The sequence below is a fragment of the Protomyctophum parallelum genome (genome assembly GCF_964188405.1).
Source record: "Protomyctophum parallelum genome assembly, chromosome: 1".
NCBI lineage: Eukaryota > Metazoa > Chordata > Actinopteri > Myctophiformes > Myctophidae > Protomyctophum > Protomyctophum parallelum.
Window position 1 is genome coordinate 33,401,680 of NC_139697.1, and position 18,769 is coordinate 33,420,448.

Below are 18,769 nucleotides of genomic sequence, written 5' to 3' on the forward strand. Positions count from 1 at the left end.
TTGTTCCCAGATTACACACAATCCTGCACCTGACGAATAAAGTAAGAGTAAGAGCAATAGCAAGAGTAAGAGCAATAGAAATATAGCATTTATATAAATGCTATATTTCTATATATATATATATATATATATATATATATATATATATATATATTCAGTTAACTATAAGGGCATTTTGTCTATATCATTTCAGTTAATTTTAGTTAGTTTTGTAAACAAACAATACAGTTTCAGTTAGATATCGTTTTTCTTTTCCTTTTCAAGCTTGTATTTAGTTCAGTTAACGAAAATGTTTATTTTTATTTGTTTTATCGTTATAGTTTCAGTTAACTCTAATAACCTGCGTGGGTAGTCATAAGGTTGGAGGTGGATCGAGGCTTGTTCTGGCGCTCGGCTCACATGCGGCGGCCATGTTGTGTGGGCTTCCTGACTCCCAGCCTGACTACAGATGGCACGGCATCACACGCTCTGCTCAGCAGGCCCTCTGACACACACCACGGGCCACACACAAGTGCACACACACACACACACACACACACACACACACACAGGAGGCCTTGCTATGTTTCACCAGTTTCAATTGAAACTGGCCTCCACCCTCAGGGGGGCCTGAACACCAGGCATCAGTTAACCCCCCCGCCACCCTTGGCCCTCTCTCTCTCTCGCTCACTTGCTGCCTTGCTCTCTCCCACGATGTTACGTTACACCTATTTCCTGTTAATAACCTGGGTAAAATGTGCGCCATTGGGAGGTAAAGGGGAGACACCTTATTGTGAAGAGACGACAGGATGTGGAGAGTTGTTGCTGCGTAATTGTCGAGAGTAATGTCTGCACGCGGTATTGAACAGTAATACGGCTGTATCAACAGAATAAATATGTGCTAGTGGGGGCCTCATATTTGATTTTGAAACGGGCCTCCAGATTCCTAAGGCCGTCCATGCAACACACACACACCCACACCCACACACACACACACACACAGCTACAGTCTGTAGCCTAATGCATGCCAAACTGGGGCTCTTATGGGGGTCCCTGGCATATCTTTTCAAATGGGGGGAGCCTATAATAAGTGTCAATTTGGTGGTCCTGGACATGAAAAGGTTGTGCAGAGAACCACTGAATTCCAGTGTACCTCTGCAGTAGGGCAGGGGGAAGTCCCAGGCGGCGGTGCCGGCAGAGGTGGCCAGGCAGGACAGGGTGGTGTGGCCCTCCAGCACGTAGCCCGGGCTGCAGCTGTAGCGGATCTTGTCTCCTATGTTGAAGGTGGAGCCCTGCTGGAGGCCATTGAGAAGCTGCCCAGGGTTCCCACACGTATAGCTGGGCAATGCTGCATGGGGAGAGAGAGAGAGAGAGAGAGAGAGAGAGAGAGAGAGAGAGAGAGAGAGAGAGAGAAAGACAGAGAGAGGTTAATTACTGAGGCCATGCCGGTGGAGAGTTTGTGACCGTGGTGACAATAACGCAATATTGCACACAGCTTGTAATAACAGCTTGTAAGTCAATCACTGCATGACACTGCGGTATGACAAAGGAAAATATAATAAGCAGGCTAGTTTTGAGAATTCTCCCAATTATGACATGCCCAGAATAGGGACATATGTCAGGGTTAATGTGGTGAGCTTGGGGAAGTGAAAGGTAGATTTATACTGCCTGGGCAGAGTCCAGTGAAATGAAATACAGAGGATGGGTATAGGGAGGAGTTCAATCCCACAGTTGTGCATACCCCACAAACTGCACACAAGCGCGCACATAATATGCATAATACTCTAGAGATCCAGGAGAACATTATGTAATCCATGCACAGAGATATTCTGCTACTTCCATTAGTTGAACTCTCTTTCAGCAAATGGCACGTTAGCTCTGACTTTTAAGTGCAAAGGTTGCTTAAAGGACACCATAGCTTCCATTTCTATGTGTAGGCATGCTCCAAGGACAGGTACGGAAAACTGGCTTAAACATTAGCTAAAAATACAGTAATACACAAAAGGCAGCTGGATGCAATTCATCCTGGTTTGTCTTTGCAGAATAAACTATTCGCAAAAACATGCATAGCCTATATCAGCTATCAGCTAATATCCTGCCAGGGTAAATATAATAAATAACAATTTCAGGTATAATGGTGTCTCAAACATCCAAAGCCTGACAATGTAGATAACGCTGGGAAAATATCCCAGATGCATACACACACGTGCACAAAAACACACGCGCGTGTGTGCGGCCTCGCAATCAGCCCACATGCAGTGGAGTCACAGTTCTACACACTCCCACGCTGTGAAGGAGCTGGCTAGAGCATGTGTTGGACTTTGGCTGAAACTCTCTCTCTCCACAGGGACGGAACCGGACTGAACTCTGGAGAGGGAGAGAGAGCGAGAGGAGGGCTCTCAAGACGGTAGGCCAGCTTACTGGCAGCGCACCATCACACACACCATTGCATCCAAACCATTCTACTCTATTGCATGGTCTGAGGAGGAGGGATGCATGTGTTTGGTCCAACATACTAACAGTCCTACAGTCCTGAGTGCGACACCGTACCCAAAACCCAACCCTAAACCTGCCACGCATGTCGGGAGACACAGGTTAGTTTTAACATGGCACCGGGGTTAGTTTTAACCTGCCGTGCATGTCGGGAGAAACAGGTTAGTTTTAACATGGCACCGGGGTTAGTTTTAACCTGCCGTGCATGTCGGGAGACACAGATTAGTTTTAACATGGCAACGGGGTTAGTTTTAACCTGCCGTGCATGTCGGGAGCCACGGGTGAGTTTTAAGACGGTGTTGTCGAACTAATGCCTCTCGGACTGTTAGTATGTCTAACAAACGTAAGTAGTTCACAGAGAACAAACGTAAGCACCCGGAGGACGAGAGATAAAGCTCTGTCACGTTTGGGCTGTACACAACCATGTCTGTGGTTTGACCATGTTTGACTTTAAAGTATGAATATCCTTTTCTAACTTTTACTGATAAACAAAAAGCACTACAAGACCATACCACATTAACATTGTAAGAGTGATGCATTAAAACTGCCTCTATTGCACAGCAGGAAAAGTCCACTGAAAAGACACATATATAGACAAGGTTCAACAAGGACAATGTTTTTCATTGGCTTAACTTTCCATAAAAGCCTGCTCTCTGGCAATAATTGGTTAGTAACTGATTTGACTGCACACAGCTGGTGTCCAATAAGCTCAACAGGGGGGAGTGATGATGCTGAGTCAACAACCATGACCTCCATGCCTCGGTATAAAAACAAGGCGAGCAGACGAGACGACAAAAACTTGGCAACATCAAAGTAGCTTATACTGCTTTCATGTGGCGTTGGATATACGGTCTACAAGCTCCCTCCAGAAGTGCCATATGAAGACATCGTTATGTCAGAGCAAGAGGCAGGCAGGCACGGGCATAAACTGAGGTGAACATATGGGGACAAAAATGACCAAGCCTGCAATCTACCAACTCACAACACAACTCTGGACACATCAGGAGGTTGTATATCTTATATAGAGGGAAATACTAGGATCTAGAGCCCTAGTAACGTTACTAGGTGCACAATCTGCTCCTGGATAAATCGTAGACAATTTGCCCTTGGATAGATGAAGGCGGTGACGGTGTAATACTTTCAAGCCCATGTCTTTTACTATCGAGGAAGAACGTGCAGCTAATGAAGAATGGACTTTTCTGATATATGATGCCAAATCAGAATGCACATTGATAACACATCACTTTGATTACTCCCCTGGTGTGTACTTTTACAGAGAGAGCAACACCTCCAAAGCTCCACTGTCAGATAGACTTATCTCTGTCAGTCTCCACTGTGGCGTAGCCTCTTTTCTGAGCAGCCAGGGCCACCGTAACACAACGTCCCACCCAGTGCTAACAGATTAGCATAGACGCAAGGACTCATCATGCCTCATTAGCATATTTGCAGACAGGGCTAGACATTCAGTGCAGCAATAAAGCCACAGGGAGCCCTGGTGGAGAGACATGGTAACTTTCTTTATTATTTATTTAATGTATCTCCTTCTAAGGAGTATTATGGGTAAGTTGGTGGATATAATGTGCACAGTGTGCGTGGTAAAGAAATAAGAGATGAGACGACGACGAGAGAGAGAGAGAGAGAGAGAGAGAGAGAGAGAGAGAGAGATGAGCAGGATGACTGATTTCATTACATTAGCACCGATTGAGAGCACAGGGCTTTCAGATCATGCTTGTGTGAGTGTGTGTCGCATGCTTGCACTTAGTGCATGCGTGGGTGTGTGTGTGTGTGTGTGTGTGTGTGTGTGTGTGTGTGTGTGTGTGTGTGTGTGTGTGTGTGTGTGTGTGTGTGAGCACGCAATGTGTGATATTCTCATCACACTCCCCATTTGAGGTTATTAGTTTGGGCAGTAAATTAAGTCTAATAGTGTCATTAATGGTTCAGTCCCTGGACACAGCAATGATGGGAGCACTGAAGAAGCATACAGACAGAGTTGTTTAACTCAATATACTGTAGCACCAAAAGCAACAAAACAATCAGAAATTGTAGGGCTGGTGGCCAAAAAATTAAAAAATTAAAGTTAAATACCGGTATATATTTTTTGTCAAAACTTTACACTCATTTATACTCCTTTATCTTTTTCATTTCATTCATGATTTGTAATGTACAGTTTTGCAGCATTACATGATTGACATGACTCACATGCTGATTGGTTATACGTAGTATGCTCCAAAATGAGCAAATAAATCATATAGTGTCTACTGTCTAGAAATATATGTACTTGTCTTGCATATTTAGTCGTTTCTATTCTATAACTTAGCCATTGAGTTCTCACAACAGATGTGTACCCAGATATTGTAGGCTATTATTATACCACATGTAATCATTGTTGCCCCCCCCCCCCCCCTCCCCTGCTGGGAGAGCCAAAAATCGTCTGTACACAACTCTGGGATGATGATTGGGACTTTTTTTCTCTGTTCCAAGATAACAATTTCAGATTGTTATCTGAAACAGATTGAAAAAGAACGTTGTCACAGCCAAAAGGCTCAAAACAATGAATGTCTGTAATACAGGCATTATTGTTTCACAAATTCACACACACAAATAATGTACGGTACTGTGTGTGTGTGTGTGTGTGTGTGTGTGTGTGTGTGTGTGTGTGACTGTGTGTGACTGTGTGTGACTGTGTGTGTGCGTGCGTGCGTGCGTGCGTGCGTGCGTGCGTGCGTGCGTGCGTGCGTGCGTGCGTGCGTGCGTGCGTGCGTGCGTGCGTGCGTGCGTGCGTGCGTGCGTGCATGCAGGCCAGCAACCAGTATATATTAAGGTTGTACTAGGCCTGCAGGGATTCACAGCGGCAGTGAAGGAAAAACTAAATAACCACACTACGTTATTTAATCTCATTTGTCACAATCTGTTCCATCCCTTCCATGTCGGCTATATTATCTTTACCAGACAGAGAGCGGCTCAGATCGAGACAAGAGGAAAGGAAACCAAACAAACAAACACACCAGACAAAAGGAGCTCGAGAGCCATAATGAGAAAACAACTTGGAATATTCTTTGCCCGGTAACTCCGCCATTAGTCTCCATTAATCGCCCTCCCCCAATGCACCGCCTCTTCATACATCAACATTATTTCACAGATCATCTTGCAAAATTCAGCAGAGGTTTATAGCCTTTAAGAAATGTCTTGAGAGATGGCTAATGGCTTCCGTCTCACGTGGGAGAGAGGAAGGGAGGCTCCCCACACCCCCACACCCACCGGCAGCCCCGGGGCGTCTGTAATGGCAGGTCTATAAGTCACTGGAGTGGGGGAGCCTGTGGCACGGCTCTTCCCCGTGGGCCCCCGGGTGCTTTAAGCACTCGCACTGCTGAAACGGCAAAGGATGTTCCTCGTCCATCAATACAGCACAACCTGCTGGCCCCCAGCCCAACCACTGTAGTTGGGGCGTTGGGGGTTGCCGTGCACCCATGAACGTGCCCACGGCACACATGCAAGGACTCGTGTGCATGAGCACACATGCGAGTATACAGTATACAGGCTTGGCCCTGCTCACACACACTTGTGCGTAGACAATACATGAGAGTTGCCATCGATCATGCCACTCCTCCCTTTCATTGTCTGCATGCTGTACATTAGTCTCCTGCTTCCCCTCCCTGTCCCCTTCTGTCCCTCGCTGTCCCGCGGTGTCAAGGACGGAGAAGACTCTGTTTCCCAGTGGTGGAGAAAGTGCTCAAATGTTTTACTGATAAAAAGTATCAATACTGCAATATAGAAATACTCAGTTAGACGTATAAAAATCCGGAATTGAAAAGGCACTTGAGTAAAAGTATGAAAGTATTGGCTTGATTAATGTACTTTTAAAGTACACAGACAGTAGAAAGTAGACTACTCAGTATGCAGAATGTTCCATTTCAAGTTTTCAAATCTTTCTGGCCAAAATGTATATAAGGCTTATAAGGTTTTGTAATAATAATCAAAATCTACAAAGTAACTAGTCGTAAATCAAGTTTTCAAATAATTGTAGTGGAATTAAAAAAAAGTACAAACACCTCAAAACTATACTTAAGTACAGTACATAAGTAAATGTACTTAGTTACTTTCCCCCACTGCTGTCGAGGACTGCATGGGGCATGGGGAGAAGACCGGGGAGGAACCGAGATAGTCCCTCGCCGCATGAACTTTGACTCTAATAAGAGTGATGGTCTCTCTTCTTGGGATACTTCGTGTCTGCTCCCTAATTTGTCATTGCTTTTTTTCCTCCCTCTCTTGCCAGGAAGAGGTGAATACTAATATACCCCAGGCCCTACAACCTTACATACGGTACTGTAGAACACATTTGTCACAACATGGCCCCACGAAAATAGCTTATTATGCTGCAGGATAGAAGAATCTTAAACGTGTGGGACCGCGTAATGAGAAGCTGAAGGTAAAGAGATTTAACGTGTGGTAAAGGAGAAAATTAGACTTGAAGGCTTCCCCAACTAGGCCTCATTTAATTTCTAGGAACGAGCAGAAGAGGCAGTATGCTCTGTCATAATAATCAGAATGTAATGGCAGGGGAGTCACAGTGAGTAGAGGTTTAAGACAGAGAAAGACATGGCAAAAATCTTGACGTACGTCAAGAGAGAAGAAGAGCAGTGGCAGATGGAGAGACACAGAAAGAGAGAGAGAGGTGGGCAGGGGACAGGTGGAAAGGCAGGTTGAAGAGATAAGTTGTGTTTAACCACTTGATCCCTAACATTCGCCGAAAATAGAATGTGTAATTTTGGGGGATTTTTGCCAGGTTCGAAGCAGCCTGGCTTACATTTGCACGCACCACTACTGACGCCCGCAAAGACGACTCTAAACACGACATAGTAATGATTGGCTGCCTCCTAGCGACCTAGTCATTGGCTGCCTCCATTGGCTAAATATATTACTCTAGACTAGACTGCAACGGAGGCCCACCCGCCATCTCAAGCGAACTTGAGCCACGTGAGACACCACCGAGCGAGCCGAAGTGAGCGAGTTACAGCGCCGAGCGGGGCCCTTCGAGTTGCGAATAGTAAAACATGTTCTGGTGAGAGCGTTTGCCCCGACTGCCACTCATGGCTACTGGCCAATCACAGTGTGTCCTTGCCCGGATTCCTGGTTGACAAGTGGTATACGGCCTGAAGGTCAAAAGGTCAGTTTCTCTCCAGACTATAAGCAGGTGTGTTGTCAGAGCTCGTGGTAAAACATTTCAGCAATGGTGGGAAGTAACTAAGTAGGCTACATGCACTTAAGTACTGTACCTAAGTACAGTTTTGAGGTATTTTTGCTTTACTGAAGTATTTCTAATTTTCAGTACATTTACTTCTACTCCACTACATCTCAAAGGAAAATGCAAATATTGCACTTTTACTCCACTACAATTATTTGAAAACTTTAGTTACTAGTTTGTTATTATTACAAAACATACATTAACCACTTCAGCCCTTTGGATAGGGTTTTTCGGCCATTTGAAAATAGCCGATCTACAAGATCACAATGCGTCGCTATTCAACGCATTGTGATCTTGTAGATGTGCTATTTCATACATGGGCAACTGGTGGCCCGGGCCACATACGGCCCCCGCCTTCAATTAATGTGGCCCTCAGGTAAATATCAGAATACTGATATATTATTGATTTCAGCTGTTGCAATCATGTAAACATGACCCGCTTTCATTATTTAAGTCATTATGTAGCTTGACTAGTATTAAAATGTTGTCTTTTTTATGTCCAATGTATATATAGTTCATAGTTAACATAACTATAATTAAATACATTTGAAATTAAATAAAAAGGTTACTTTCAGGAGTCCGATTTAAAAATAGATCGGCTATTTTTGCAGTAATATGCAATGCTCTCTCCATCGTCAAAGTTACCCACCCCTGTGCTATTTACAAAAGATTTTCATATGCATTTTGAAAAACTTGAAAACTTTTGGTACTTTAAGTACATTTTTATGCCAATACTTTTGTATATATTGCAGTATTGATACTTTTACTTAAGTAAGAAAATTGAGTACTGTTTCCACCACTGCATGCATTCCAGCTCTCGCAAGGTATTCATCTCGAGTAGGATGTGAAAGTTACAATGTGCATCTTTAAGTTGCCCACACAGTACACACCGTCCTCCACCGCTCTGCCATGTGTTGCCAACAGAGCTGCAAGCATTTTAAGCTTGATGTAGCAACCGCAAGACACCACATGCTTATACACACGCGTGAGCACACAGGGGTTATGCAAGCAAACGGACATCTCGTGGACACGCACACGCACACACACACACACACACACACACACACACACACACACACACACACACATACATTGTGACAGAAGAGAGTGCAGCAAATAAAAGCGTCATAAAAGCCTTCAGCACCAATGCTTTCCCCTTGCTTGTCAGTGTAATCCCCCCCCCCACCTCCCACCCCCCCCATCTCAATCACTGCCTCCCTCGCTCTTCTCTCCGAGTCCCGCCGTCCCTGTGGAAATAAACAACACCACTGAAGCGAGTGGGGAGGCATTACGAGGGATAGTGAGGGAGGCTGACTCATACTTTGAAAGTCAGTGTTGGGTAATATGCTACATAAAGTACGTATTACGTATTACTCCTTAGAAAAAGTAATAATATTACTTATTACTTGGAATCAAGACTAATATAATTATATCATATTACTATTACATATTAGGCTACTTTTGTGCGCCCCCCACCCGCAAAAAAGGGATGTACAAGAACACAATCTGTTCAGTCAGCTTCTTTTAGAACTGAATCCAATTGTTTTGAATAATATTAAGAAGAAGAGTGAGTCACCAATCAGCCAGAATGGCTATAAAATGAAGCAGCAATCTCTCTTGAACTTTTAAATGAAATGTTTTCAAGCCAAAACATAAACAAAAAAGTAATACCGGTACGTAATATGTGCATGCTATTTTTACAAAGTAAATGGGTATAATATTACTGTTTTGGCAGAGTAATACCTTACACTACTCGTTACTGGGAAAAGTAATAATATTACAGTAATATATTACTAGTAACTTTAGTTACTGCCCAACACTGTTGTAAGTAAAGGGATACAGTAGCTTCTATAAAAGAGAGCATCCATAATAGAGAGAGAGAGAGAGAGAGAGAGAGAGAGAGAGGTTAATTAGTGGACTCTGTGATAGAACCAATTTCCCTCTATGATAGCGAGATCTGGGGACCATTAGCAAACCATGACCTTGAAAAATGGGATAAACACCAATAATGCATGCAGGGCAGAATTAGGACGATACCCACTCATAATCAAAATAAAAAAGAGATCGAGCACTTAAGTTCTACAACCACCTAAAAGAAAGTGACCTAGATGCACTCCATAACAAGGCACTCACACACAGTGAAACTCTAGAGAGATGCCCCCTCAGCCAGCTAGCCCTGGAACTCCGAGCATAAACACAAACAGAGCCACGAGATAGAAAACCCATTGGACTAAACCAAATTATAAAACAGCAAAAGGAAAACAAAAGCAGAGTAAACTAGAATGCTATCTGGCCCTAAACAGAGAATACACAGTGGCAGAATACCTGAGCACCGTGACCGACCCAAAACAAAGAAAAATCTTCAGTGAGCACAGTCTCGCGATCGAGAAAGGCCGTCATAGGCAGACCTGTATCCCGAGAGAAGACAGACTATGCACCCACTGCACACAAAATGAAGTGGAAACTAGGGGTGTCCAACCGATAACCGTTAGCCGTTAGCCGTTTATTAAAATGGTTACCGACAACACTAACGGCTAATGGTTTACCAATAAAAAAAATATATATTTTATTTTGAAGCGCCGAGAGCGGGCACCGCGGCCAAAGCACCAAGCCCCTCTTTCCACCTTTACTGTCAGTGCAACCACGCATTTGCCGTCACTTACTTCCCCCAAAACAAAAACACCAAAACAACTGCATGTAGTGGACTGTGGAAGCAGGAGGGAAAAAGAAAAACAGACGAACACACACACAGCATTGCGCGCCCGCAGATCTGCCCTCCATGCAACGAACGTTGGTTCCTTAAACGGCAGATCGCGTTGTGGATCTGTCGTTTTATGGATCATAGAACGAACGTACCGGTATGCTGTTAGCTTGTTGTCTCTCTCTCTCTCGCGCGCGCGTTAGAGAGACGCTCTCTCTAACACGTCTTTCTCTTTCTCTCTCTCTCTCTCTTCCTAATCCTTCCCGACCGGTCCGCGATACATGTGTGTTGTGTGCGTATAGAAGACTGTAGCCTAGTGCACTGATTGACAGCAGGCCACGTGTAAACGGTGTATTTGTCTATTTTTAATGTGCAAAATAGCGCTTCTTTTTTTCTTAACGGATAACGGTTAATTAGCCGGCAAGTCCTGGCGGTAACCGGTTAATACAATCTTTCCTTTTGGTCATCCCTAGTGGAAACTGAGCTACACTTCCTAACCATCTGCCCATTGTGCCAAGACATCAGAGACACATACAGTACTTCCCACAGATTACAACCACACACGGAGGTTTTGAAAACAAAACAAAAACTCCCATATCTGCTGGGCGAAGTACAACAATGTGCAAACACAGCAGCAAGATTTGTGAGTTGCTTTGATAGGAGAAGGATATCAAATGGAATACAACCACCCTAAAGACTAATCATTGTGTATATTCCTGCACTATACCTGCATCGAGTGATCTTGGTACATAACATTTGATCTATTGTAGATTCTGACCTTCAAATGTACATCATTTTTGTTTTGATTGTATTCCTGTATTGTTCTTTCTGCTTTGGCAATAAAAACGTATGTTTTCTCATGCCAATAAAGCCTTTTGAATTGAATTGAATAGTGAGTCCATGGTGGAGAGTTTGTGTGCTATGCCGTGGTGACAATAACGCAATAACGCGCAACAGCTTGTAAGTCAATCACTGCATGACACTGCAGTGATGAGAGGGGGGGGGGGGGGAAATAAGAGACATGTAGACTAAACAGAACAAACAATCACGGAGCCATTATGACATGCAGCATCTAGCCATCAAATGATTAAAGGTTTTATGACATTCATTTTAATTTATTTTAATTTTTCGTTTTTCTTTTAGGTTTTATCCTGAACTTTGAACATTCAGTGGATTTTCTGTGGTCTAGAGTTTTCTTTGGGGTTTGGAAGCCTTTTGAGCTACAATGAAAACAGGCAAGACAGTGAAAACAGTGACATCTGCTGGCAAATCTCATTGACATATATGGGATTTACATCTGTTACATCACAAACTGCAAACCTGTTTGAGCCAGAAAACCCCAGACCACAGAAAGTCTACTGAATGTTAAAAGTTCAGGTTTTTTGGGTGTAATTGAGCTTAGAAAACCTAAAAAAAATAATAACAATTCCAAAACCTTTTTTTTAATGTCAAAATCCCTTTAATGCTACGAGCTGCAGCACACCACCCTCGTTCAGTGGGAGAGGGAGCGGGAGACACAGAAGGGATTAAAGACAGTCTGACAGAGTCCAACTTAAAGACAGTCTGACAGAGTCCAACTTAAAGACAGTCTGACAGAGAGACTACCTTAAGATGAATGCAACCTCATTTGTTCTCAATCGAATACTTGTCCGTACTTTTGTCAGTGTTGCTTTACTTACTCTCTTCTTTTGCATCCGTCTCAATGACCCCCGGCATGCCCTGCCCACCCCACCCCCGCCAACAACTCCCTCTTCTAATTCCTTCTGTCCCTCTCCATTTCCCGCATACCTCCGTCTCGTCTCTCGGCTATGCATTCAGAAGTGACATTGTGAGATCGATCTCAACACACAGGCGCATTAGTTCAATAAGCGGTTTCTGCTTTGTCAAGCAGCAGTTCAATCAATGCCTCCTGTTCCCTATACATATGGACCAGACAATGGCTGGCAACTCCCATGCACCGCTGTGTTGTGTGTGTGTGTGTGTGTGTGTGTGTGTGTGTGTGTGTGTGTGTGTGTGTGTGTGTGTGTGTGTGTGTGTGTGTGTGTGTGTGTGTGTGTGTGTACTGTATGTGCATGCATGCATCTGTGCAAGCATGTGTACGTTCAAAACTATTATGAACTATGATGTTTTGAGAATCACTTTCGACATGTACAATACTGCGTTTCCACTGGAATACTGCTGGATTGCTGGGTAAGACATCAACATACAGTACCTGTAGATTGCTGGCATATAGTCAGTGGGAGAGTCCTTCCCACGTTATAATGGCAAGAGGCGTCTATAAAACATGCAAGACTAGGTATTTCGGCATAATAGAATATGTATTTGAGACACAATACAAAATCCATCTGCAGGCTGGAAGACCGTCTAATTTAGCTCAACTAGTCGCAGATCTCTCTCTCTCTCTCTCTCTCTCTCTCTCTCAAAGAGTTATGCTTACTGGCATCATAATTGGACACTCCATCACCGTGCAAATAGATTTTTCAGCTTTCTATTAGGTTTATTTCTGCAATCTATCAGCAACGTACTGTGGACGGGTTTGAAGAAAGGTTGTCTGAGAATCCTCCTCCAAGGGACTACTTACACAACCAGATAGCAATTAATTAATGGGGAGAGAGATATACACATTGTGTCAAGGTTTGTCGGAGGTTGATGTAAACAAACAGTCAAGATCCGTGGTAATAAGATATCACCGTTCCAGCAGTGTATACTGTGGGCACTGGGCCGGTCATTCATAGAACTAATGGGCCTCATTTCCCAAGCTGTTCGTCAATTTCCGACAATATTAGCGTGTAAAGAGTGGCGTATCCTAAGCACACTTTGACGTGAGATTCATGAAAGAGGGTGCGAAGCCTTTGATTTGTGCAGGTTGCGGAGGTGAAACGCATGATGGATTCCAATCCAATCCAATTTATTCCAGCTGTGCGTGTATCACAAGCATGCTCCCATGTAGATCATTAGCATTGACACACGCCCCATTTAACACCATAAAAGGCAACCAGAAATGACCAATGTATGGGAAGAAAAGAACAGATCTGCAAGATTACGACGTGTCAGCTCGCACTGCCTTGGAAAAAATCATTAACAATGTGAATCACATCTTGATGATGTCATCAAGATGTGGTTCACCATGTTAATGATTGTTTTTGGGGTCGGGGGTTGAAAGGTTTGGGAACCAATGCTTTATGCTGACGTAGAATATGCACATCGACAGGCTGGGTGCTGGACTAAATAAACTTCAGTAGGTATTGGATGGAGCCCGCACACCACAGGTATAAGAAAGACGTTCTTTATTGAAATACTGACAGTCAGTATTTCAATAAAGAACGTCTTTCTTATATCTGTGGTGTGTGGGCTCCATCCAATAACTACTGAACCCATGCTTTATGCACAACTAAAATGACACAGAAGGACGTTGTAACAGGTCTAAAAGGGTTATAAAAGTAACTAGTCATAGTTAGTAACTGCTCTCAAAATAGTTACCGTACTTTACTAGTTACACCACTTTAAAAGTAACTAGTTAATTTACCTGAGTTACTTTTGTGTTACTTATATTCATTTATTTTGCTTCAAAATGTATGTACTGTAGTATACCGAGATTCCCCGGCTGGACGTAGCGCTTGGAGGGAACACTTTATTCCTCCATCAGGCGCCCCCCTCCCCCTGGGCTGGCCAGGGGGAGGCAGTTTAGAGACCAGGATTATTGCATGTTTTTGTGAGGGTACCACTACCTACCCTAGAGGACACAGAGAGAACATGCAAACTCCACACAGAAAGGCCCTTTTTCCAACCCCACCTAGGGTATCTATTCATCTTTTAGTTTGCTATAGGTCTCTCGCAATGCGATAGCTGGCTGTTTCTACTGCTATTGATCGGTTGTAACAACAACAACAAGAATGAAATGTGCGTACACAAGCTTAGTGAATGAGGCCAATTGTCTCGTACTGTATGTAAGTGCCGTCATGACGCACTGTTATTGCATTCACACTTGTGCCAGGACAACAATGCAGGCATTCTGAGGTATAGGCTGACGTGCTATTGAATTTGATGATACAAACAAAATACTATTCGCAATTGGCACACATTCCCACAGGACACCAACATTAAAGATACCAGTAAAGTGCTCTCGCAATGCGATAGCTGTCTGTTTCTACTGCTATTGATCGGTTTGGGTTTAGCATGGTTACCCCAGGCCTCAGTGCTGTGTCACTCACATAAAAATTCCAGTAGACCAGGCCCTGTTCTGTGCATGCGACGTGTTAACACAAACCGACTTGTCCCCTCTGGACCAAAACAACAGGTGCCACTTGCTGAAGTGAGAAGGAAAGAGGGGACATATCTGCTTGGGAGAATATCTGTGGATTAGGGCTTTCACTTCTAGTGATTATTACTAGTTGACTAGTTGCCTAGTCGACTAGTTCTTTAACTACCCATTATGTAAAATAATAATAATAATGATAATAATAATAGTACATTTAAAAACTGTGTACATTGGTGACTAATCTAGCTGATCTTGGGGCCTACAAAAACGGGGGGGGAAAACATTTGTTTTTCTTTTCTTATCAACTAGTCAACTAGTACCAACAAGGTCAACAAGGCCCTACTGTGGATGTATACTGGTATGTTTTTTTGTATGCACAAAGTAGAGCATAGTCATGGAAAGGAATGTGTGAAATGATGAAGGGTTTAAATTGAGACTTCCTAATACCTATATACAACAACATGAGGACGTAAAGTGAGTTTTGTTTAATTCCACAGGGTCTTAATCAATCTAAATGCACAATTCCGGTTACTTTAGGCTCTGAGCCAATGCTTTGTAATGATGTGTCAACATCTGCACTCTGAGTGACACAACGACTCACTAATTGCCTGAAATCCTGCGGGGTGAAAATTTGGATAACAACTAATTTCCCCTGTCTGCATGAGAGAAGCTGCACTTGGTCTTTCACCCTGAAGAGAGTCAAATAAAAAAGGGACAAGGGCTAGTGATTTCTGTTCATGGGTGTGTGTGTATGTGTGTGTGTGTGTGTGTGTGTGTGTGTGTGTGTGTGTGTGTGTGTGTGTGTGTGTGTGTGTGTGTGTGTGTGTGTGTGTGTGTGTGTGTGTTTGCAAGAGAGTGTGCGTGTGTGCCGTGTCAACTTAGGTTACTTTGCCTGTGGTAGAGGTCCTACTTTTTCATGTACCGGTAAGTGCGCACACACACACACACACCATCAGCAGGTGCAGTAAAATAAAAAAAAGGCCAGTTGTTATGTGGGCGGCGCTGGAGTGTGAAGGAGAGCTCAGACAGAATTGATGTCTGCCGATATTGTGTGTGAAATGCAATAATGTGCCATTCTGCTGCCACCGTACTATGGATGAGTCTAAACTAAGAGGGATATGTGGGGCAGGGCGGGGTGGGGTGTTCCAGAGACACTGAATTAAAGCAAGGGGGGTGAGAGAGAGAGAGAGAGAGAGAGAGAGAGAGAGAGAGAGAGAGAGAGGGAGAGAGAGAGGAAGAGAGAGAAGATTGAAGAGAGAAGAGAAAGGGAGAGAGAGAAGAGAGGACAGCAGAACAGTACACCCCAAGTATGTCTGTCTTGCAATGTTTGATATCTCCCAGCTTTGCTCACTGATCTCTCCTTTGACTTCCCTCTCTGTAACATCACCGGCTCCCTATTACACACCAACGTGAATAGAAAATGACACACACACACACACACACACACACACACACACACACACACACACACACACACACACACACACACACACACACACACACACACACACACACACACACACACACACACACACACACACACACACACACACACACACACACACACACACACACACACACACACACACCAACCATATAGATGAAAACAAGAGGCACACTTGTTTCCTTGCATTGATTCACAGACGGGCTAATCTGATACGGGCTAATATATCCTATACCATGCCTGGTGATGATTGCCTGATTCAAGACATGCCTTCTACCTCATTCCCTTATCCGTCTCCTCCACCAGACCAGCTCTCTCTCTCTGGGTTGCCTTGGCAACAGCCAAGGTCCACCTGGGACGTTGGGGATGGAAGAGTGATTGGTGCATAATCGTGCAGGTGTGTGGAAAGGAGGAAAAATGTGAGTTCACCTGTATTTCCCCCGTAAGTAAGTAACTACGTTACCATAACCTCAACATGTACTAATACCCTCAACACATAACCATACTCTCAATGTGCACTGCCACTAACAGCCTTGATACCCTCAACACGTATACTAGCACCCTGACCGTGCCTCAACATGTAGCCTCAACATGTCTGAACCCCCATCGTGACCTTCCGTCTTTGTGACGCATGCAGTTTTGTCCTGTCATCCCCCATGGGGACCATTTCCGAAGCGGAGCATAAGTGGCATGGAACAGCAGTGTCGCCTACAGGAAATATCCTTATACATTTGCCTTTCGATAATGACCATGATTTTCTTTTTCTTTTTTAAGGGACAAAGTGGACAGTTAATAATTGAACACACATTTGGTGAGCCACCAAGAACTCTAGCCGAGATGGCGTTGAAATTCAGTGAAAATTAGGACCTGGACTTTATGTAACTATACATTCGCAATATCAGCAGCACACTCGGCAGCAAAACTCATTCTGAATCTGACCTGTGCCATGTCATTGTCACTCAGTTGTGGTTACATGAGCCAAGTTAATGCATTCTTAATTAAATGAATCCAATCGATTCAGTTAGATGAGTGCCGAACACAACCCATTCTGGGCGGGAACCCCTATTGGTATCTTACCCCCTCAGGCCGGGCACCCATATTTGGGTTCTGTACAGTATGTACAGTATTCAAAAATGTAAAAGTTTTGATGCTGCTATATAAATATTTGAAGTTTTTCAGAAACCTTAACGGAAAACAATGTCTCGTTTCACAAAATAAAGACTTTTTCTGACATTGTCGATCCATATTCTTTTGGTTATTTCAAGCCGCTCCTTCTCATATTTTACAAAAGAACGAAAGAACAAATTTGCAATGGAAAATAATTAGCTTTTTGCTCGTCTGTGGCATATTCTGTTAAAGATAGTGGACAGGATTAGTTAGTATTGCTTTGCATATTGTGGCGTTCCTTGAATAGCACGTAGAAAATATTGATGTAGGAGGCCCTCACACCTACATGGCACCGCCGTTCCAACAGATATGTTAGTCTGGGCGGCTTTGTCAGAGTAGCTGTACTGTATACCCGTCTGTCTTTTTGTGACCATAATTTAGTTCGTCTTTTGAATAGTTTTAATTTGGTTTTAGTCACATTTTTGTCACCTGGAATGTTGTAGTGTCTAATTTTAGTCGACTAAATATAATAAGATTTTAGTCGACTGACTCTACAGTTGATTTAGTCGACTAAAATGTATTCTGGCGGGCCTTGATGTCGTCGTAATTGGCTGATTTTACACTTGCTGAAAATAGCTGATCTACAAGCTCACAACACATTGTGAGCTTGTAGATATGCTATTTTCAGCATGCAACCAAGTGTAAAATGACTTGTGTCTTTCACTTATACTGGATCTCTTGTCCACTCGTGCCTTCCTAACATTTTAGTTTAGTTTTTATTTGTTGACGAAATTGTCAATGAATTTAGTCTTAGTTATAGTCATCATAGCTTAGTTTTAATTTAGTTTCCATTTCGTTTGTCAGTGGAAAAACATAGTCGTCGAACATTTTCCGTCATAGTATTAGTCGACGAAATCAACACTGTCTTTGTACCTGTGCCTCTTTTATATGATATGTTGTCCTTGGCTTTTCATTATCTGTCACTATCTCTTATCAGCTATAATACTAAGCCTACATTTACAGAGCATGAAGCCACTTGAAAGAGGAAATACCCATAATGGTGGAAGTCTGGCCGTCTGTTTAATGTCAAGTGTATGGTGTATGGTGTATGGTGTATGTGTGTGTGTGTGTGTGTGTGTGTGTGTGTGTGTGTGTGTGTGTGTGTGTGTGTGCGCGCGTGCGCGCGCGTGCGCGTGCGCGCGCGCGCATGTGCATGTGCATGTGTGTGTGTACAGTAAATCTACTGAATTTATACACAACGATTCGTTGATATAAATATCTTCTAAACATACGTTATATACAAAAACAAATCGGTATAGAGACTTGGCTGCCATATGATGTCGTTTCAAAAGGCAGGCGTTGGAGGGGCTAGCGGCCCTAAGAAAACACACTAAACACACAAGATAATTTGATTTATCTGAAAAAGTAATCAATAGAACATCGCTAGGAAAACAAATCAATAGTCGCAGCCCTATATGTGGATGCAGTTGCTGCAGTGTGTATGCATTGACGTGAGGTCCATTTCTCTGGGGAATTGAAACGGAA

The 18,769-nt window shown here is 43.4% G+C and overlaps 1 protein-coding gene across 1 annotated transcript in view; it reads right to left on the bottom strand.

The window, feature by feature from the left end:
• Positions 1-18,769, bottom strand: part of csmd2 (CUB and Sushi multiple domains 2) — a gene marked incomplete at both ends in the record, with an annotated part of 400,982 nt that overhangs the window by 295,303 nt on the left and 86,910 nt on the right. Inside the window, one exon of the mRNA XM_083776184.1 lies at positions 1,133-1,327. Within this exon, the coding sequence (XP_083632310.1) occupies positions 1,133-1,327 (195 nt within the window). The remainder of the gene's footprint in view (positions 1-1,132; positions 1,328-18,769) is intronic.